This window comes from Fukomys damarensis, unplaced genomic scaffold (assembly GCF_012274545.1).
Source record: "Fukomys damarensis isolate Sample0158 unplaced genomic scaffold, DMR_v1.0_HiC HiC_scaffold_12, whole genome shotgun sequence".
Classification (NCBI taxonomy): Eukaryota; Metazoa; Chordata; class Mammalia; order Rodentia; family Bathyergidae; genus Fukomys; species Fukomys damarensis.
In genome coordinates, this window is record NW_022900924.1 from 17,983,248 (window position 1) to 18,000,033 (window position 16,786).

The window sequence follows — 16,786 nt, forward strand, 5'->3', positions numbered from 1 at the left end:
CAGAGCAGTTTACATGACAAGCTACCATTTGTGTAAAGAGAACAAAACAACAAAACAAAACACAGTTGATGGGTGGTTTGGTTTTGTTTTGCTTTGTTTTTGGTCCCGGGGATTGGGGATTGAACTCAGGACCTTGCCGTAGGTGGCAGCACCACTGAGCTAAATCCCTGCCCTAGGGTGGTTTTAATCTTGTTCTTACAGTTGATTCTAATCCTCCACAGTGCAAAACAGCCCAGGACTCCCCATGCCTGGGAAGTTTAAGTGAGGAGCAGCCCAGGCCCCGCACCCAGCTTGTTTCCTTCCTAGCAGACGGAGCCACCCACCCTTCCTGGTTCTGCAGCAGATCACATTGCGTGATTTTCATCATCATTCGCATGATTTAAAATTTTGTAAATACGGTGTCAGTGGGGTTGTGCTGATTGAGGTGTCATTTGCATAGGGTGAGTTCACTTTTTGGTGCGCAGGTCTGGTAAGTCTGACAGCAAATGCAGCTGTGCAGCCACCTCTACACCCAGAGCAAAACTGATGCCCACCGGAAGCGCAGGTGGGCAGCTTGGGCGGGGATTAACTCAGTAGCTATGGCCGCCCTCCTCCGTCCTCCCTCCCTCTTCCTCCCTTCTTTCTTTCTCTCTTTCTCTCTCTTCTGGGCATTCAACCCAGGGTCTTTGCACTGAGCCCTATTTTTATTTCGAGACAAGATTTTCTCAGTCACCCAGAGTGGATTTGGACTTGGAGTCTTCCTTCCTCAGCCTCCCAGAGGGCTGGAATTATGGGCGTGTCTAGCATGTCCGCCACCCCAGCCCCTTTTCTTTTTTCTTTTGGTATCAGGGATCAAATTTGGGACCTTGTGCTTACAAGTCAGGCACCGGCCCTTTTTATTATTATTATTTTTTTAGTGTCTCTTCCAGTTGCCCAAACTGGCCTCGGGGTTGCAATAGGCTTCAGCCTCCCGCATAGCTAGAATGACTGGTGTACGTCACTGCCCCAGGCCTGAATTTTCTTTTTCCCCCACTTAAGATGATCCATCTGGGGGCTGGGGACGTAGCTCAGCAGCACTGTGCCTGGCTGGCAAGTGTGAGGTCCTGAGTTCGATCCCTGGTAGTAAAAGAAAGATGATCTGTCTGGGATCTGCCTGGGTTGCTGCATGCAGTTGTTAGCTGGGTGTGGTGGCCCATGCTTGATTTATTTATTTCTGGTTTTTTGAGACAGGGTCTCGCTCTGCAGTTCAGGCTGGCTTTGAACTCACTGTGTAGCTCAGGCTGGCCTTAAATTTGCAGCAGTCCTCTTACCTCAGCCTCCTGAATCCGGGATCACAGGCGTGCGTCACAGCACCTAGCAGGATTCTATCACTTAGCTGTCACACTCCTGTTCCTCCCTCACCTGGAAGGTGCCCATGAATCTGCTTCTGTTCTAGCACCCTGGGAGGCTGAAGCAGGAGGATCGCAAGTTGGAGCCCAGCCCAGGCAATTTAGCGAGATCCCTGTCTCAAACTAAAAAATTAGAAGGGCTGCAGATGTAGCTCAGTGTGAAGTCCCTGGGTTCAGCCCGTGGCACTGAGGAAAAGGGATTGACCTATGCAGCTATTCCTTTTTGTGGCAGATCAGTCACATATGTTACGTGTGTTCTTCATTCTGTTCATCCATTATCAGCAGCTGGTGAACACTGGGATTGTTACCTCCTTCTTGACTCCCAGGAACGATGCTGCCCTGAACATTGGTGAACAAATTTAGCGTGGGCTCGTGGTTTTGCTTCTCTTGGGTGCATTCTGGGGCGTGGCGCTTCTGGCCAAAGGGTAATTCTGTGTTCAGCACTTTTGGAGGTTCTGGGGAAAGAACCAGGGTCTTTACCCTGAGCTCCATCCCTAGTCCTTTTTATTTTTTGAGACAGGTTCTCACTAAGTTGCTAAGTTACCCCTGCTGGACTCCAATTTGCGATCTTCCTGCCTCAGCCTCCTGAAGTCTGGGATCACAGGCGTGCGTCACCGTGCCTGGTTTGAAGATATCATTATCAGGCTGAGCACAGAGATGCACACCTGTACTCCCAGCCACCTGGGAAGCTGTAGGAGTGTAAATCCAGGCAATTTCTTGAGACCCTGTCTCTAAGTAAAAAGCGAAAAGGGTTGGGGATGTGGATCAGGAGTGGGGCACCTGTGGTCCATTCTCCAGGGTGAGCAGTTAAATTACAGACACTGAATGTCATCAAGGAGACAATGTCATTGCAATTACATAAGAGAATCTCCTCATTCAAGAGAGGTTGCCATAGTATTTAGAGATGTAGTATCATTTATGCAACTTGCAAATAGTTAAAAAATACACACACAGTGAATGTTTAATTTCTAAAAAATTTATCATAGCAAAAGACGCATTAGCTCCCCATTAGTTCCCCTCAAAATACACTTATTCCATCTTTTTGTTTCTTGTCTCTCTCCTTTTTTTTTTTTTTTTGTACTGCAAGGCAGGCACAGCATAGCTGAGCTAAATCCCTGCCCCTGCCCTTTTCCAGACAGGGTCTTACTGTGTAGCCCAATCAGGCCCTGAACTCATGGCGATCGTCCTGCCTCAGCTTCCCAAAAGCTGGGATTATGGGTCTGGAACACCACAGTATACATTTGGAAAAATAAGACACAGAGAACTATATAATAAACTATCCTGTTTGTTTAGTTGAGACAGGATCTCACTATGTAGCCAGTCTGGCCTCGAACTCATAGCAATCCTCTTGCCTCAGCCTCCCAAGGGCTGGGATTGCAGGCGTGCACCACCATGCCCAGCTCACAGTAATGTGATAAAGCAATCAGGCTGCGGACACAGGTCCAAGGTGGAGTCTGTGCTTCACATACATGAGGCCCAGCCTTAAATCCCAACCGCCAAGAAAAGATCACAAGACTACATTCAAGTGAGACAGACAGCCCTGGATACTCTTCTAATGGCAAAACCTGTATTGATCAGCACCCACTAAGCATAATGTTAAGAAAATGTGCAGAGAAGTATCTTATCTATGTACATGGCTACACAGACACCACCGCCTGGGTGTTCACGGATAAAGGGTTATCAGTGAGTTTGCTCTCTTTACTTTCTTTTCCCTTTTCGGTGGTGCTGGTGATAGGCCCGGGCAATTGCTCTGTTCCTAAGCTATGTCCCCAACCCCGTTTCTGTTCTAAGAAACAAAATTAAATACCTGAGTTGGTTTGACAGGAGGATTCAGCTTTGGTTTTTTGTTTGTTTGTTTGTTTTTGGTACCGGGGATCAAACGGGACCTTGTGTATTTGCAAGGTAGTCTGCGGAACCACTGAGCTAAATCCCAGCTTAGCTTTGTTTTTATAGCATGTGTTTGCAGTACGTGGTGGTTCCACTGGTGTGGGAAGCTGGTTCATGTATCTAGCACATCTTCAGATGTGCTCCGTTTGTAGAAATTCAGAGCGATACACTTAGATGCAACTTTCTTTGTGTAGTGATCTTCAATACAAATATTATTTCCCAATATTAAAAGAATGCCCAGCTGTGTGTGGTGGTGTACTTCGGGCTCAGCTACTTGGGGGATCCCATGAGCCCAGAAGTTTGGGGCCAGCCTGGGCAACACAGTGAAATGCTGTCTCTCTCTCTCTCAAAAATAAAATGAAGAAAAAAATTAAATTAAATACAATTTATTTTATTGAGATGATTCATAAAACAAAACTAGCCTGTTTTAAAGTAAAAAAAGTATCAGAAAACCACCACACATACATACACACACAAAATTGCCAGGTATGGAGGTATGTGCCTGTAATCTTAGCACTTGGGAGGCTGAGGCAGGAGGATTGCTATGAAATAAGGCCAACCTGGGCTACAAGGTCAGCCTGAACTACATAAAGAGACCCTGTCTCTAAACAAACAAACAAGAGAATATCCTGAAGGTGTTTACAGGCAGCCAGACCCTTGGAAAGGTGAGAAACCAGGATTGAAGGTAAGAAGACGTAAATCCTAACTCCACATGCTGGTATGAACTGCCTAGCTTTGCAAAGCCTCAGTTTCCTCAACTGTAAAATGGGTATAACAAGCCCAACCTCAGAGGGTTGTTAGGCTGAGCAAAGCACTGGAAGCTTAGTATCCCCAGACTCCTCAGTAGGGGAGGAGGCAGTGGGGGAGGAGGGCTGAAAGGTTAAGCGATGAACTACAACTAATTCAGACAATCAGATGCCAAAGCAAACTCCCCTATTGTTGTGGCCACGTATGAACGTTGCATGCCAAACTGGGAGGTGGGTACATCCACAGGCAGGGACTCTGCACAGCAAGGACGCAGGTTGAGCCTGGCAGGGATCAGGGATTGGGTAACTTCACCCTGGACTTGTGCAAGCCATGCCGCCTCTGACGCGCTGGTGACCAAGAGGAAAGAAAACCCCTTTGATGTGCCCTGGCTTTGATGCTGCTGTTTTCCTCTGTACTGTTCCCATCACGGTGCCTCCGCCTCCTAAATCTCAGGCCACCAAAGCAGAGGGGCTGCTCCTGAGAGCACATCCAGGTTCCTTGGAAAGCTTCTGACTCAGCTTTTAAACAGTAGGACTGAAACTATACTTGAAAATTAAGTGTAAAAGCAACAATAACGAAAAACTAACATTAAAGTGACGGCAGGGTGTGGTGGCGCACATCTGTAGACCCAGCACTCAGGAGCCTGAAGCAGGATGATTGCCTGGAGGTCAAGGCCAACCTGAGATACACAGTGAGTTCAAGGCCAGCCTGAACTACATAGCAAGATCTGTCTCAAAAAAGTAAATAAAACAATCAATAAACGTTCAAATCCTATCGCTTCCTAATAATTTCCCTCCTTTGCAGTATTATCTGTCCTTCTGGGGTTATTTACACCTACTGTATCTGTGGGACGTGACATTGTGCCAGTCTTTTTCAAGTTCAGTGACCTCAGTGTGGTTTGGAATTGGCCACAGTAAAGTTTACACCACAGGATCCAGCAAGGGCTACAAATCAAGGTTGTTTTTACTGTTTTCCTCAACGTTTACGGCAGGGGTAGTGAAATTCTGGCCTTCGCTTCAAATCTGGACAGCTGTTGTTTCTTACGCATCATCTTTGTTTGTTTGTTTGTTGGTTTGAGACAGGGTCTCTCTATGTAGTTGAGACTGCTCCGGAACTCACTGCGCAGCCCAGGCTGGCCTCGAACACTCAGCAATCCTCCTGCCTCAGCCTCCCAAGTGCTGGGATTACAGGTATGCGCCACCACACCCGGCCGCATCATCTTTTTTTGTACATAAAACTTTACTGGCACACAATCATGTCTGCTCATTTACATATTATATTTTTGCTGCTTTCAAGCTACAGAGTTAAGGAGCTGCAACAAAAATCATGATCCTCAAAAGCTGAAGTATTTACTGTACTCAAACTCCTTTCAGAAAATGTTCATCAGCTCCTCCTCACTGTGCTGACATCACCCACAGGTGCATGTTCCCTGCCTAGACTCAGGTGTGGCCACTACCTGCTATTCCATCAGCCCAGCCAACCTGGAGCTGAGGCTCTTTCTCAAGGCTGAAGTCCCAAGGAAAACTCCCATTGGCCAGTTCTGGTCACATGACCACCCCGAACCAATCAGAGTTCTAGCTCAATGCCCCCCTCCCCCCGACAGAGACGGAGAGGAGGCCAGGATGACTTCCCCAAGGGAAGGGTCAGATGCTAATGTACGAGGAGGAATAGAGACTGGAGGGACAAGAACTGACAGTTGGCTCCTTTTTCCCTGATGCAAATAGATAGGATCTTGAGCCTCTGAGAGTAGTGGGAGGGGCCCACGATCAGTCTGTGGCCCGCACGCCCTCCCACCAGCCCTAGAGATCTGTGGCCCGCACGCCCTCCCACTAGCCCTAGAGACCTTCCAAGCCGTCGCTAATGCCAGCGATACAGCTGCTGTCACCCCAAAACTCAGGCTCTCAGTTCTGTGCCTCAGGAGATAAGAGCAGCTCCACCCAGTGGCCCTGCCCAGCTCGCAGGCCCTGATAACAGGACTTGAGGGGCGCCTTTGGCGGCTCTCAACCGCCTGTCCCCAATTTGGATCTCGATCCTGGCTCGGAAAGGGATGCTCTCTGCACAGCTTCTGCCTCAGAACCCTGGTGTCTTCTGTCTATCTGGGAGTCTGGAGTTGCAGATTCTAGGAAGCAGAGCATACGGCTGTTTACTGTTAGATGTGGGTTTTTGTTTTTCTTTGAGATGGGGCCTGACTGCGTTGCTCAGGCTAGTCTTGAACCCTTAAGACAAGGGGTCCTCCTGCCACAGCCTTCAAAGTAGATGAGACTGCAGGCATGTACTCCGTGCCTGCTGTAGGTACATTTTTGCTGTTATTTTTTGGTTACTTGAGATAGAGTCTTGCCATGTAGTTCAGGGTGCCTTGAACTCATGGTGATCCTCCTGCCTCAGCCTCCTGAGCACTGGGATTATAGGAATGCACCACCACAACTGGCCAAGTCTTTCTGTTGTCTGATGTCCTCTAATCTCCTTTTTTCAGAGTAGTTTTTGTTGTAGAGCTCTTTCACTTCCTTGGTTAGGTTAATTTCTTGGTATTTTATTTTTTCTTGTTGCTGACTGGTATTGTTTCCCTAATTTCTGTCTCATTACTGATGGACAGAATGCAGTGTATACAGTGGACCATTTTCTCCTGGCAGATGTGATCATTATGTACTATAAACATGAACTAATAAACTATTTTAAAAACTGAGAAAAAATATTTTTAAAACTTTTTATGTTGAAAAGACTAAACTTACAAAATATTGCAAAACCAATATAATTAATCCACAGTCACCAATTATTTACATTTTGCTGCATTTATCATCATTCACTTGTCTACAAATTTATATTCACATTTTTTTCGGAGCCATTTGAAAATAAGTCACCTCTCTCATTTTATTTTTTTGAGGCAGGCCGGGCATGGTGGCGCACGCCTGTAATGCCAGCACTCCAGAGGCTGAGGCAGGAGGATCGCTGCATGTTCGAGACCAGCCTGAGCTACATAGTGAGTTCCAGAGCAGTCTCAACTACACAGTGAGACCCTGTCTCAACACCCACCAAAAAAGACATGCATTATTTTTTTGAGGCAGGGTTTCCCTATGTAGTCAAATTTGAGGCAATCCTCTTGCCTCAGCCTCCCAAGTGCTGGGAGTGCAGGCGTGACCCGGCTAAGTCATCTCTCTTGTCCCTAAAAACTACAAGGTGCATGTTCTAAGTACATAGTCTTATATGACTACAGTTCAAGTAATAAAATCAGGAAATTTAGTATTGATACTATACTGTACACATTCAATTTTCTCCAAATTGTTCCAAGATATTTTTTATAGTTTTTTTTTCAGTATTAAGGATGTAATCCAGGGTCTTCACATTGAGCTAGATCCCCACTCCTTTTTGTTTGCTTGTTTTAAATTTTCATTTTGAGAGAGCTCTTGCTAAATCCTAAATTTCCCAGGCTGGGCTCCAAGTTACAGGCATGAGCCACCACACTCGGCTCCTTTTGTAGCTTTTCTGAGGTGAAGAGAAAAAAATAGAATCCTGTCAAGGAATAGATTGCATCTAGTTATTGCATCTTTTCTTTCTTTTTTTTTTTTTTTTCCTTCCCCTTGGTATTAGGGAGTGAACCGAAGGATTCCGGTGGCCCTGCCCACTGCCACCGCCCCGCCCCTCGCTTAATCCGCGCATAGATGGCTGCAGTGTTTTGACCCACGGCGCGAGCCTTAGGCACAGTCTCCTCCGGCCTCCGTAGCCGGGTATCCCAGTGAACAAGCTCCAAAGCCTGGTTCCACTATGTCGGACGACGAGGCCTGGCGGAGCGGGGGCTCCCCGGAGGCCAGAGCGGCGGCTGTCAGCGACATCCAGGAGCTGATGCGGCGCAAGGAGGAGATCGAGGCGCAGATCAAGGCCAACTATGACGTCCTGGAGGGCGTGAGTGTGGGCCGGGGCTCCGGGCGTCTCCGGGGTGGGGGGATGCGCCTCAGCCTCGATCTTCCGGCCCCGCGCGGCCCAGGGCGCCTCAGTTGCGGCCTCTGTCGGCCCCGGGAGGTGTCCGCAAAGACTCTGGCCGAGCGCTGGTTCCGACCCCAGGTCAAATAGGCTGGGTTAGGATGCATTAGGGCGACGGGATCAAGCTGAAATATTGCAGGGAGGCTGCGTGTCGCGTGCTGCATGCTGCCCCTTGCGTGTTACATCACGAAGTCCTCGCGACTGCACTTGGAAGTTAGTGTTTGCCCTTGTAGATTGGGAAGGGAAAGTCGCTTGTTCAGTCTCACATGGGAATCAGACTGTAAAATCCAAAACCTGTACTTTGAAGCAGATTCCCAACAATTGTTACTTTTCTACCACTGGCAGAACCATATCGGGGGTATTCCTTTGATATTGGCCTACGTGTTCACTTATAAATTAGTTCTAAAAGGAAAATGTATTATATCATATCCTGCATATGGAAAATGCACATCTCATCTCAAAAATGTGAGGTTTACATGTTTATTACTGTGGTGCTGCTGAGAATCAGAAAAGGGATTGGGTCCTGGGGCCTGGGATTTAGCTCAGTGGCCCCGCACCTGCCTTGCAAGCACAAGGTCCTGAGTTCGATCTTCGGTTCTGGGGGGAAAAAAAAAAGAAAAGAAAAGGAATAGGTCCTTTCAGGTTGGCATTCCTTAATTCTGTGCATGAATGGGCAGTGGTGCAGATCTTGCCCTTTGGTTTTTTGGTTTGGTTTTTGTGGTGTTTTGTTTTGTTTTTTTGGTACTAGGGATTAAACTAAAGACCTTGTGCTTGCCAGGTAGGCTTGGGTTTGTGTTTTTGTTTTTGAGACAGGGTCTCACTGTGTAGTTCAGAATGGCCTTGAACTCACTGTGTAGCCCAGGGCAGGGTGACTTCAAATGTGTGGTGATCCTCCTGCCTCAGCCTTGCAAGTGCTGGGATTACAAGTGTGTGCTGCCATGCCCACTTTCCCCCATGAGGTGCTTGCTCTTCGGGAAACAGGTGTGGGGGTTCCCAGAGGAAAGTGAACTGGTTCCTGTCCTTGGTGTCCTCACACCCCGACAGCTTGTGGCTGGATGCACCAGTAATCGCAGTCAGTGTTTGTCACCTTGAATGCACTAGTTCCCCGAGCCACTCTGAAGTCACCTCAGAGATAGTGGCTCCGACCAAGAACTTCTTTCTCCTCGCTCTGGAGGCCCGAAGTCTAGCCAAGGTGGTGGCAGGACTGGCTGCAGAGGCTCCGAGGAGACTGTCCTTGCCCCTCTCCAGCTTCTGGTGGCTCCCAACAGCCCTGGGCTGTAGCTGTGTGACTTCAGTCTCTGAAGGAAACCATTTTCTTATGGTTTTCTCTCCGTGGTTCTGTGCCCCAAATCTCCTTTGGCCAATTGTTCTTTTTTTTTTTTTTTTTTTTTTTTTTTCCTCAGTACCAGAGATTGAACTCAGGGCCTTGTGCTTGCCAGGTAGGTGTGGTGCCACTGAGCTAAGTCCCCAGCCTCCCCATTTATTCATTTTGTTTGTTTTTTGAGACAGGGTCTCACCAAGTACTCCAGGCTGGCCTCAAACTCAGTGTGACCCGCCTGACTCAGCCTCCTGAGCATTGGGGTTACAGGTGTGCACCACCACACCTAGCCTGCTTTTCCTTTAGAAGGATCCTGGTTATTGGATTTAGGTGCCACCCAGAAACCAGGATGGTCTTATCTTGTGATTCTTTGTTTTGTTTTGTTTTTTGAGACAGGGTCTCACTATGTAGTTGAGACTGACCTGGAACTCACTATGTAGCCCAGGCTGGTCTCGAACTCACAGCGATCCTCCTGCCCAGCCTCCCAAGTGCTGGGATTACAGGCGTGTGCCACCATGCCCGGCTATCTTGAGATTTTTAATCAGACCATTGAAGCTCCTCTCCCTAAGAAATCACATCTTCGGGTTCTGAGAGTAGGGTGTGGACATATCACTAGGTCCTCTCTCCACCCCACCACTCCCTGTGTGTGCCTGCTACCGACCGTAGGGGAGCAAAGACTGGATTTCACGAGGAGAACAGGGATCTTCAGAAAGGTGGGAGCAGGTTCGGCGGCGACAGTCAGAAACCACACAGCACTGAGTAGTGAAGGTAGTAGCTGCTGCAATTTTATTTCTAACTCTAGGTGTATATATACTAGTTTCAAGGGCACACCTCAAGAGTGATTTCAGTCACAAGCAGGCATGAGAAAGATAGACAATAGTACTGTAAAAGCTAAGACCACAAGGTCAAGGTAAGACCACACCTATATACAATCACAAAAGCTAAGACCACTAAGTTAAGGTAAAACCACACCTATACACAGTCAGAAGGGGAAGTTTGTAAAACAAAGGACTGGCTTCAGCATGTCACCTTCAGGATCACCTTCAGGACTTCACAGTCCGGGGCTCAGGGTCAGCACTTTGGCCGCCCGTCCTCTTGTGCCCCAACACCTCCCCATCTCTAGGGACATCTAATTTTTCCTGATCTGTCCTGGGCCCAGAATACAATTCTACAGATAATGAACAAATAGTAATAAAGACAAAATAGAACAGAATTATAAATGAACCCAATGTCCCCAAACTGCAGGCAGAGAGGCCAGCTATTCTCTTCACGGCTGACTTCGCATGCGGTGTGTGCCAAGGACTTCCAGGAGGCTTAACCCCGTGGGGACGACACCTCTGGTCTGGTTTCTGCCAGGTGACCGGCATTGTCACGCAGACTCCACTGGAGTGGTCGTGGCATGTGCCTAGCTCTGTGCTCAGTGCACACGCAGGGAGGGAGGGAGGGAAGATTGTTGCCCCTGTGTGAGGAGGAAGCTGAGGCCTGGGGAGGGCTGCACTGTCAGAATTGAGGTTCAAGTGCAAGTCTAACCTGCCGAGCCTCCGCCCTGCACCTGTGATGTATTTCATTGCTTTTGTGCTTTGCCCTTTGGCTTAGTCAGGAAAAGATCTTAAAACATTAAAACAAGTCAGCCACACTGGTGTGTGCTTATAGTCCCAGCAATTTGGGAGGCTGAGGCAGCAGGATTGCTTGAGCCCAGGAGTCTAAGCCCAGCTTTGGCAATATAGTGGGGCCCTGACTAAAATAAAACAAAAAACCAAAATTGAAACAAATGTATCATTTTGAAGAGGGAGTGTGTTCCCATGGCCACATTCAAAGCTCACAGCCTGTCTCAGATGAAAGTCTCTCCCTCCTCCTCCCTGCCACCTGGGGCTCTGGAGAGAGCTGTGCTATCAGGGTGTCCTTCTGGGGCTGCTACAGCCCTTTTAGGTTGCCTGATCCAGAAGGCTCAAAGCTGGTGCTCTTTGAGGCTCTCATTCCCTCAGGTTCAAGGCTATAGGGCAGGTGCGAGCTGCCCAGAGGCATCTTTGATTTCAGATACGTTGTCCTAGTTTCAAAAAGGGGAGTGTGTCCTTGCATTGCTTGTGTTATTATAAATCAAATAGCACCCACCTGCGAGGTGAGCTGAGGGTCTGGGTAAAGTTCCTGGTCTGTGTTGAGGACTGCATGTTTCTGTCGCCTTTATTTTCTCTCAGTACTGAGCATCAAATCCAGGGCCTTCTCACTGAGCGACACTCCCAGTTCATTTTTATTCTTTATTCTGAGGCAAGGTCTCAATAAGTTGCTAGGTTGCCCAGGCTGGGGTCAAACTTGCAGTCCTCCTGCCTCAGCCTCCCAGAGGGCTGTGGTCATAGGTGTGCTCCACGGTGTCCAGCTGCTGTCACCTTTATTATGAGTTGGTGTGAGGCGTCTGGACGTTCTTCCCGTGACGTCTGCCCAACCTCGTGTCTTCCCTGCAGCAGAAAGGCGTGGGGATGGATGAGCCACTGGTGGACTGCGAGGGCTACCCGCGCGCGGACGTGGACCTGTACCAAGTGCGCACAGCCCGGCACAACATTGTCTGTGAGTGGCCCCAGGGACGCGGCGCTGCAGGGGTTGCCGATGGCCGTGCCCGGACCACCTGCGTCAGTGCTGCTGTCACCTTTCTCTTGCCTTAACGAGGATGTCTCTGTCCCTGCCGAGGGAGCAAGAACAGGGGCTGGGTTAGACCCGGGGGGCTGTTTCTGGCTGTCTTCAGGGCTGTCCCTCGCCAGGGCCCGCACTGGAAGAGCAGCGGCAACCCCGGCCCACATTGCTCCCGACCTAGTCCAGTCCAGCACGCGTCTGCTATGGTGCAGGCCTGGGTGTCACAGGTCTCCCCTGCATGAAGGATGAGGTCCTCATGGGGGCGCTGGGGGCAGGGCGGGAGGAACCGGCTCCACATCCACCTGGAGTCCGGCGGGAGGGAAAGGACCATGGCACTCCCAACACGCGCTTGTGCTTTAGCTTTAAAGTCCCTGCTGTAACTCCCGCCCTGCGCCCTCTGTCAGTTCCTCTGCCCCTCAGAGGACCTTCCTCCTGCCAGGAAAGCTGGAGAAATGTGCTCTGCTGCGGGGCCCCTCGCTTTCCTAGATAAAATCCTTTATGTAGCTGGGGTGGGTAGCACATGCCGTGGGCTCAGCACTCTGGAGGCTGAGGCAGCAAGTTTGCAGCCAGCCTGGGCTGCATAGTGAATTCAAGGCCAGCCTGATAGTATTTATTTGTTTTGTTGTTGTTGTTGTTTTGTTTTTTTTTGTTTGTTTTTTGAGACAAGGTCTCACTATGTAGTTGAGACTGACCTGGAACTCACTATGTAGCCCAGGCTGGTCTCAAACTCACAGCGATCTTCCTGCCTCAGCCTCCCAAGCGCTGGGATTACAGGCGGGTGCCGCCATTCCCGGTTCAGTATTTATTTGTTTTTAATTAAGGAACTAGCAGGAAATAAGAGGTTGGAAAGAGGATTAATTCTCACTGACAAATGACTACAGCCTTTCTGGCTGAAAACCACACTTTTTTCTTTTGATGAGACTGGGAATTAAACTCAGAACTTTCACACACAGCTACTTCTCTAGCCCCTTTTTCATTTTTCTTTTTTTTAAATTTCCTTCCCTCCCTCCGTCACTTCCTTCCATCTTTTTTTGTGAGTCAGGCTCTTATTAAATTGCCAAGTTGCCCGGGCTGGGCTCTAACTTGAGATCCTCCTGCCTCAGCTTCACACCCCAGATTTATCTTCTCACTGAGGTGGTAAGGAGTCCGAGGGGGCCTCATCCGACTGCAGTCGGGCATCAGCAGGGCTGGCTCCTGGAGGCTCCGGGCCCCCACTTCCTCGCCTCTCCACCTGTAGAGGGCGCCTGTGATCTGAATTCTTGGCCCGGTTTCTGTCCTCTCCCTTGTGCCTCCCTCTGCAAATTTTTACTTTCATTTCAGGGACTGAGCAGGGCGTTACACACTGAGCTACATCTCCCCTTTTTATTTTTGTTTATTTATTTTTTTTGAGACAGAGTCCCACTATATAGCCTTGTAGCCCAGGGTCTCACTCTGAGGCCCACTTGGCTTGAACTTTTCCTCCTGCCTCAGCCTCCCAGAGCACTGGTAGACTTTATTTTTAGAATAGTTTTAAATTTACCCAAAAAATGGGAAAATAAAAAATTGAGAAAATAATTTAGAGAGGTCCCATGTACTTTGTACCCATTTATCCTGACAGCTTATGTGAATGTGGTGCATTTATCGTAACTGTAAACTGTTTCTTGTAAGCGACTGCAGAAATACCTGTCCAGGAAGAGAGCCTTCTGAACTGATTAGAGCTGCCACGTTCTGGTGAGGGCTGTTGTCCAGCGGCTTGTCCAGCTGACGATGCGCCAGGCGTTGCCAGGGATTCTGGGCACCCTTGGCCCCTCCTGTGTGGGGCTTTTCTAGGCAGAGTGACCTGTTGTAAGCTGGGTAGCACCTCGCTCACTTCCGCCCAGATGTTCTAGATGAGCAGGGACGGCTCCCAGGCCAGGCTCTCAGCAGTCCCCGGATGTTAGCGCGGGGAGCTGTTCTGCAGCTGCGGTAGGCCCTGCCTTCATTCCTGGGCTTGTCCTCTGCCTGCCGCCTGCCTAGTGCCCCACTGTCACAGCACTGGTTGAGTATTCAGGAGCGTGCAGGTGTCTGGAGTCCCTGCCGTCTTCCTGGGCTGACCGCTTCCTCTCCCGCAGGCCTGCAAAATGACCACAAGGCTCTAATGAAGCAGGTGGAGGAGGCCCTGCACCAGCTGCATGCCCACGACAAGGAGAAGCAGGCCCGGGACCTGGCCGAGGCCCACAGGGAGGCCCTGAGCCGCAGGCCAGGCCAGGATGAGAGCCAGGGGCCCCTGCAGGCCTTCGCCAGGGTGAACAGTATCAGCGCTGGCTCCCCGGCCAGCTTCGCGGTAATCGCTGGCGGATCCACACCCGGGAAGGGCCTGGGTGAGGTGGCCCTGCTCAGGTCTCTCCTCTGGCAGACACTGGCTGGGGCCGCTAGGTGTAGGGGCCAGGGCTTTGGTGGGTGTCAGCCCTGACGCCTGTGGAACTGGTGAAGCGAGGTCTGTTCCCAGGGACAGCTGGGACACAGGGAGAAAGTGACAAGTGTCTCATGAGAAGCTGGGCATGGTGGTGCATTCCTGTAATCCCAGCACTAGGGAAGCTGAGGCAGGAAGATCTCCATGAGTTGGAGGCCAGCTTGGGCTACATAGTGAGTTCAAGGACAGCCTAGGCTACATAGTGAGGTTCTGTCTCCACAGAACAACAAAATAAATAAAATTAATTAAGTAACTAGCCGGGTGTTGAAGGGTAGAGCCCCGCAGAGTGCCTGTTCCATTCTTTCTGCTCTCAGGGCCTGCAGGTGGACGATGAGATCATGGAGTTCGGCTCTGTGAACGCGCAGAACTTCCAGTCGTTGCAGAACGTGAGCAGCGTGGTCCAGCACAGCCAGGGGGTGAGTGGCTGCATGCCTGGGAGGCTGAGGCCCTGGCTGTGCCTGGCAAGTGGAGGGTGAGGGGCTCATGGGGTTGTCAGGGCCGACCCCACCTGGTACCCTAACTCCTCCAGAGGCCCAGCTCTTCCTTTCCTTTTTCTTTCTTGTTTGTGGGAGCAGTGATTAATCAGAGTGCTGTACCTACCACTGAGCTACACCCCCAGCCCTTGTTTTATTTTTTATTTTGCGGCAGGGTCTTGCTAAGTTGCTTAGGTTGGCCTGGAGCTTGCAGTCTTCCTGCCTCAGCCTCCGTAGTAGCCTCTGTGCCTGGCTTACCTCACCTCTGGATGTTGTCATGTTGAGAGTTAGGGCTTCAGCACGTTGTCTGAGGAGGGTGCAAATGGGGAGCCACAGCCCCCGGCGTCTGTCTGTGGCCCTAGGGTTGTGGGGCCTTCACAGCCTTCACCTGTGCCATCAATTCGACTGTCCCTGCTCAGGACCTCTACACTTGCTGCTCCTCGGCCCCGAACACTTTCCTCACTCAACCTGGTATTTCCAGCCATGTGCTAGGCCAGGCTGTCAGCCTCCAGTGTATATGACAGTGACACGTGCACCTGCATCTCAGAGTGTGTATTTGGCCGGGCGTGATTGTGCAGGATGCAATCCCAGCACTTGGGAGGCTGAGGTATAAGGGTTGCTGTGAGTTTGAGGCCAGCCTGGGATAAATATTGAAATTTGTTTCAAAAAGCACAAACAAAAACTGGGCCAGGATTTAGCTCAGTGTTTCCACCACCACCTCATAAGCACCATGTCCCGAGTTCGATCCCCTGAACCAAAAAAAAAAAAAGTCACATGGTGGCGTCCCCCTATCATCCCAGCACTCAGAGGCCGAAGCAGGAGGATTGCAAGTTCCAGCCCAGTATGGGGAACTTAGCAAGTTAGGTCATCTCAGAATACAAAAGGGAGCTCAGTGCAAAGGCCCTGGGTGCAACCCCTGTTCCTAGAAGAAGAAGGCAAGTTGCACGTGATGATGACACAGTCTCTTGGTTCACATTCAGGGCTCGTGTCCTTCCCTGTGCATCTGTGTCACCTCCAGGGCCTTGTGTGGCAGACTGGAGGCTTACATTGATCGATCTGCCATAGTTTGACCTTTTGCTTATTTATTTATTTTTGGTTTATTTGAGACAGGGTCTATGTAGCCCAGGCTGGCCTCGGACTTATGGTGATCTTCCTGCCTCAGCCTCCAGAGTGCTGGCATTACACATGTGCACCTCTGTGCCCAGCACATTTTTTTCTTTTCAGGGCCACATAGCATCCGATTACGTGGGCAGGCTGCTGTGTGCCCATCAGCTCGAGCTGCTTCTCCCCTTTTGCCCTTGTGAATCACGCTCTGTGAACAGGTGTACCGATGTCTCCCCTGCTCTCAGTTTCCCTTATCTTCCTGGGGATTTGGTGGCTGGAGCGCGTGGTGGTTCCAGGGTTACTGCTGCCCGAAACTGCTGGCGGCACCGCCACGTCCTCATGGCACTTGTCGTTTGAGTGTTGCTGAACCGGAATCACAAGTCTCCTCGTTTCCCTTTCAGAGGCCCCTGAACGTGACCGTGATCCGCAGAGGGGAGAGGCAGCAGCTGCGGCTGGTCCCGACGCGCTGGGCAGGGAAAGGCCTACTGGGGTAAGGGCGTCCTCGGGGCTCCTTACACACGGGCCTGGGGACCCCAGAGTGTGTGGACCCTGGTGTGGGCGTGGAGGGAGTGCTGGGGTCTCCCGAGTCTTGGGTTCTTTCATCAGTGGCCCTGGTTTTAAGAGAACCAAAGGATGAGCCGGGCGTGGTGACGCACACCTGTGATCCCAGCACTCGGGAGGGAGGCTGAGGCAGTGGGATTGGCATGAATTCGAGGCCCACCTGGGCTGCATAGCCCGGCCCTGTCTCAAAAACAAAACAAAAAGCATGTGGGCCGGAGATTTAGCACAGTGGTTCTGCGGCCTGCCTGGAAAGTGCAAGGGCCTGAGTTGGATCCCTGGTACCAAAAAAAAAAAAAAA

At 50.3% G+C, this 16,786-nt stretch overlaps 1 protein-coding gene across 3 annotated transcripts in view; it reads left to right on the forward strand.

Moving 5' to 3' along the window:
* Positions 1-7,638: 7,638 nt before the first annotated feature.
* The window catches only part of Psmd9 (proteasome 26S subunit, non-ATPase 9), a 10,530-nt gene continuing 1,382 nt past the window's right edge, over positions 7,639-16,786 (forward strand). Inside the window, exons 1-5 of one of the 3 annotated variants that reach the window (XM_010604385.3) lie at positions 7,639-7,898; positions 11,757-11,856; positions 14,010-14,221; positions 14,665-14,766; positions 16,329-16,417. In XM_010604385.3, the coding sequence (XP_010602687.1) occupies positions 7,761-7,898; positions 11,757-11,856; positions 14,010-14,221; positions 14,665-14,766; positions 16,329-16,417 (641 nt within the window). In that variant the 5' untranslated portion in view covers positions 7,639-7,760. Of the gene's footprint in view, positions 7,899-7,957; positions 8,190-11,753; positions 11,857-14,009; positions 14,222-14,664; positions 14,767-16,328; positions 16,418-16,786 lie in introns of those variants that run through there. The other 2 variants (XM_010604384.3, XM_010604386.3) reach the window with 2 other exon arrangements.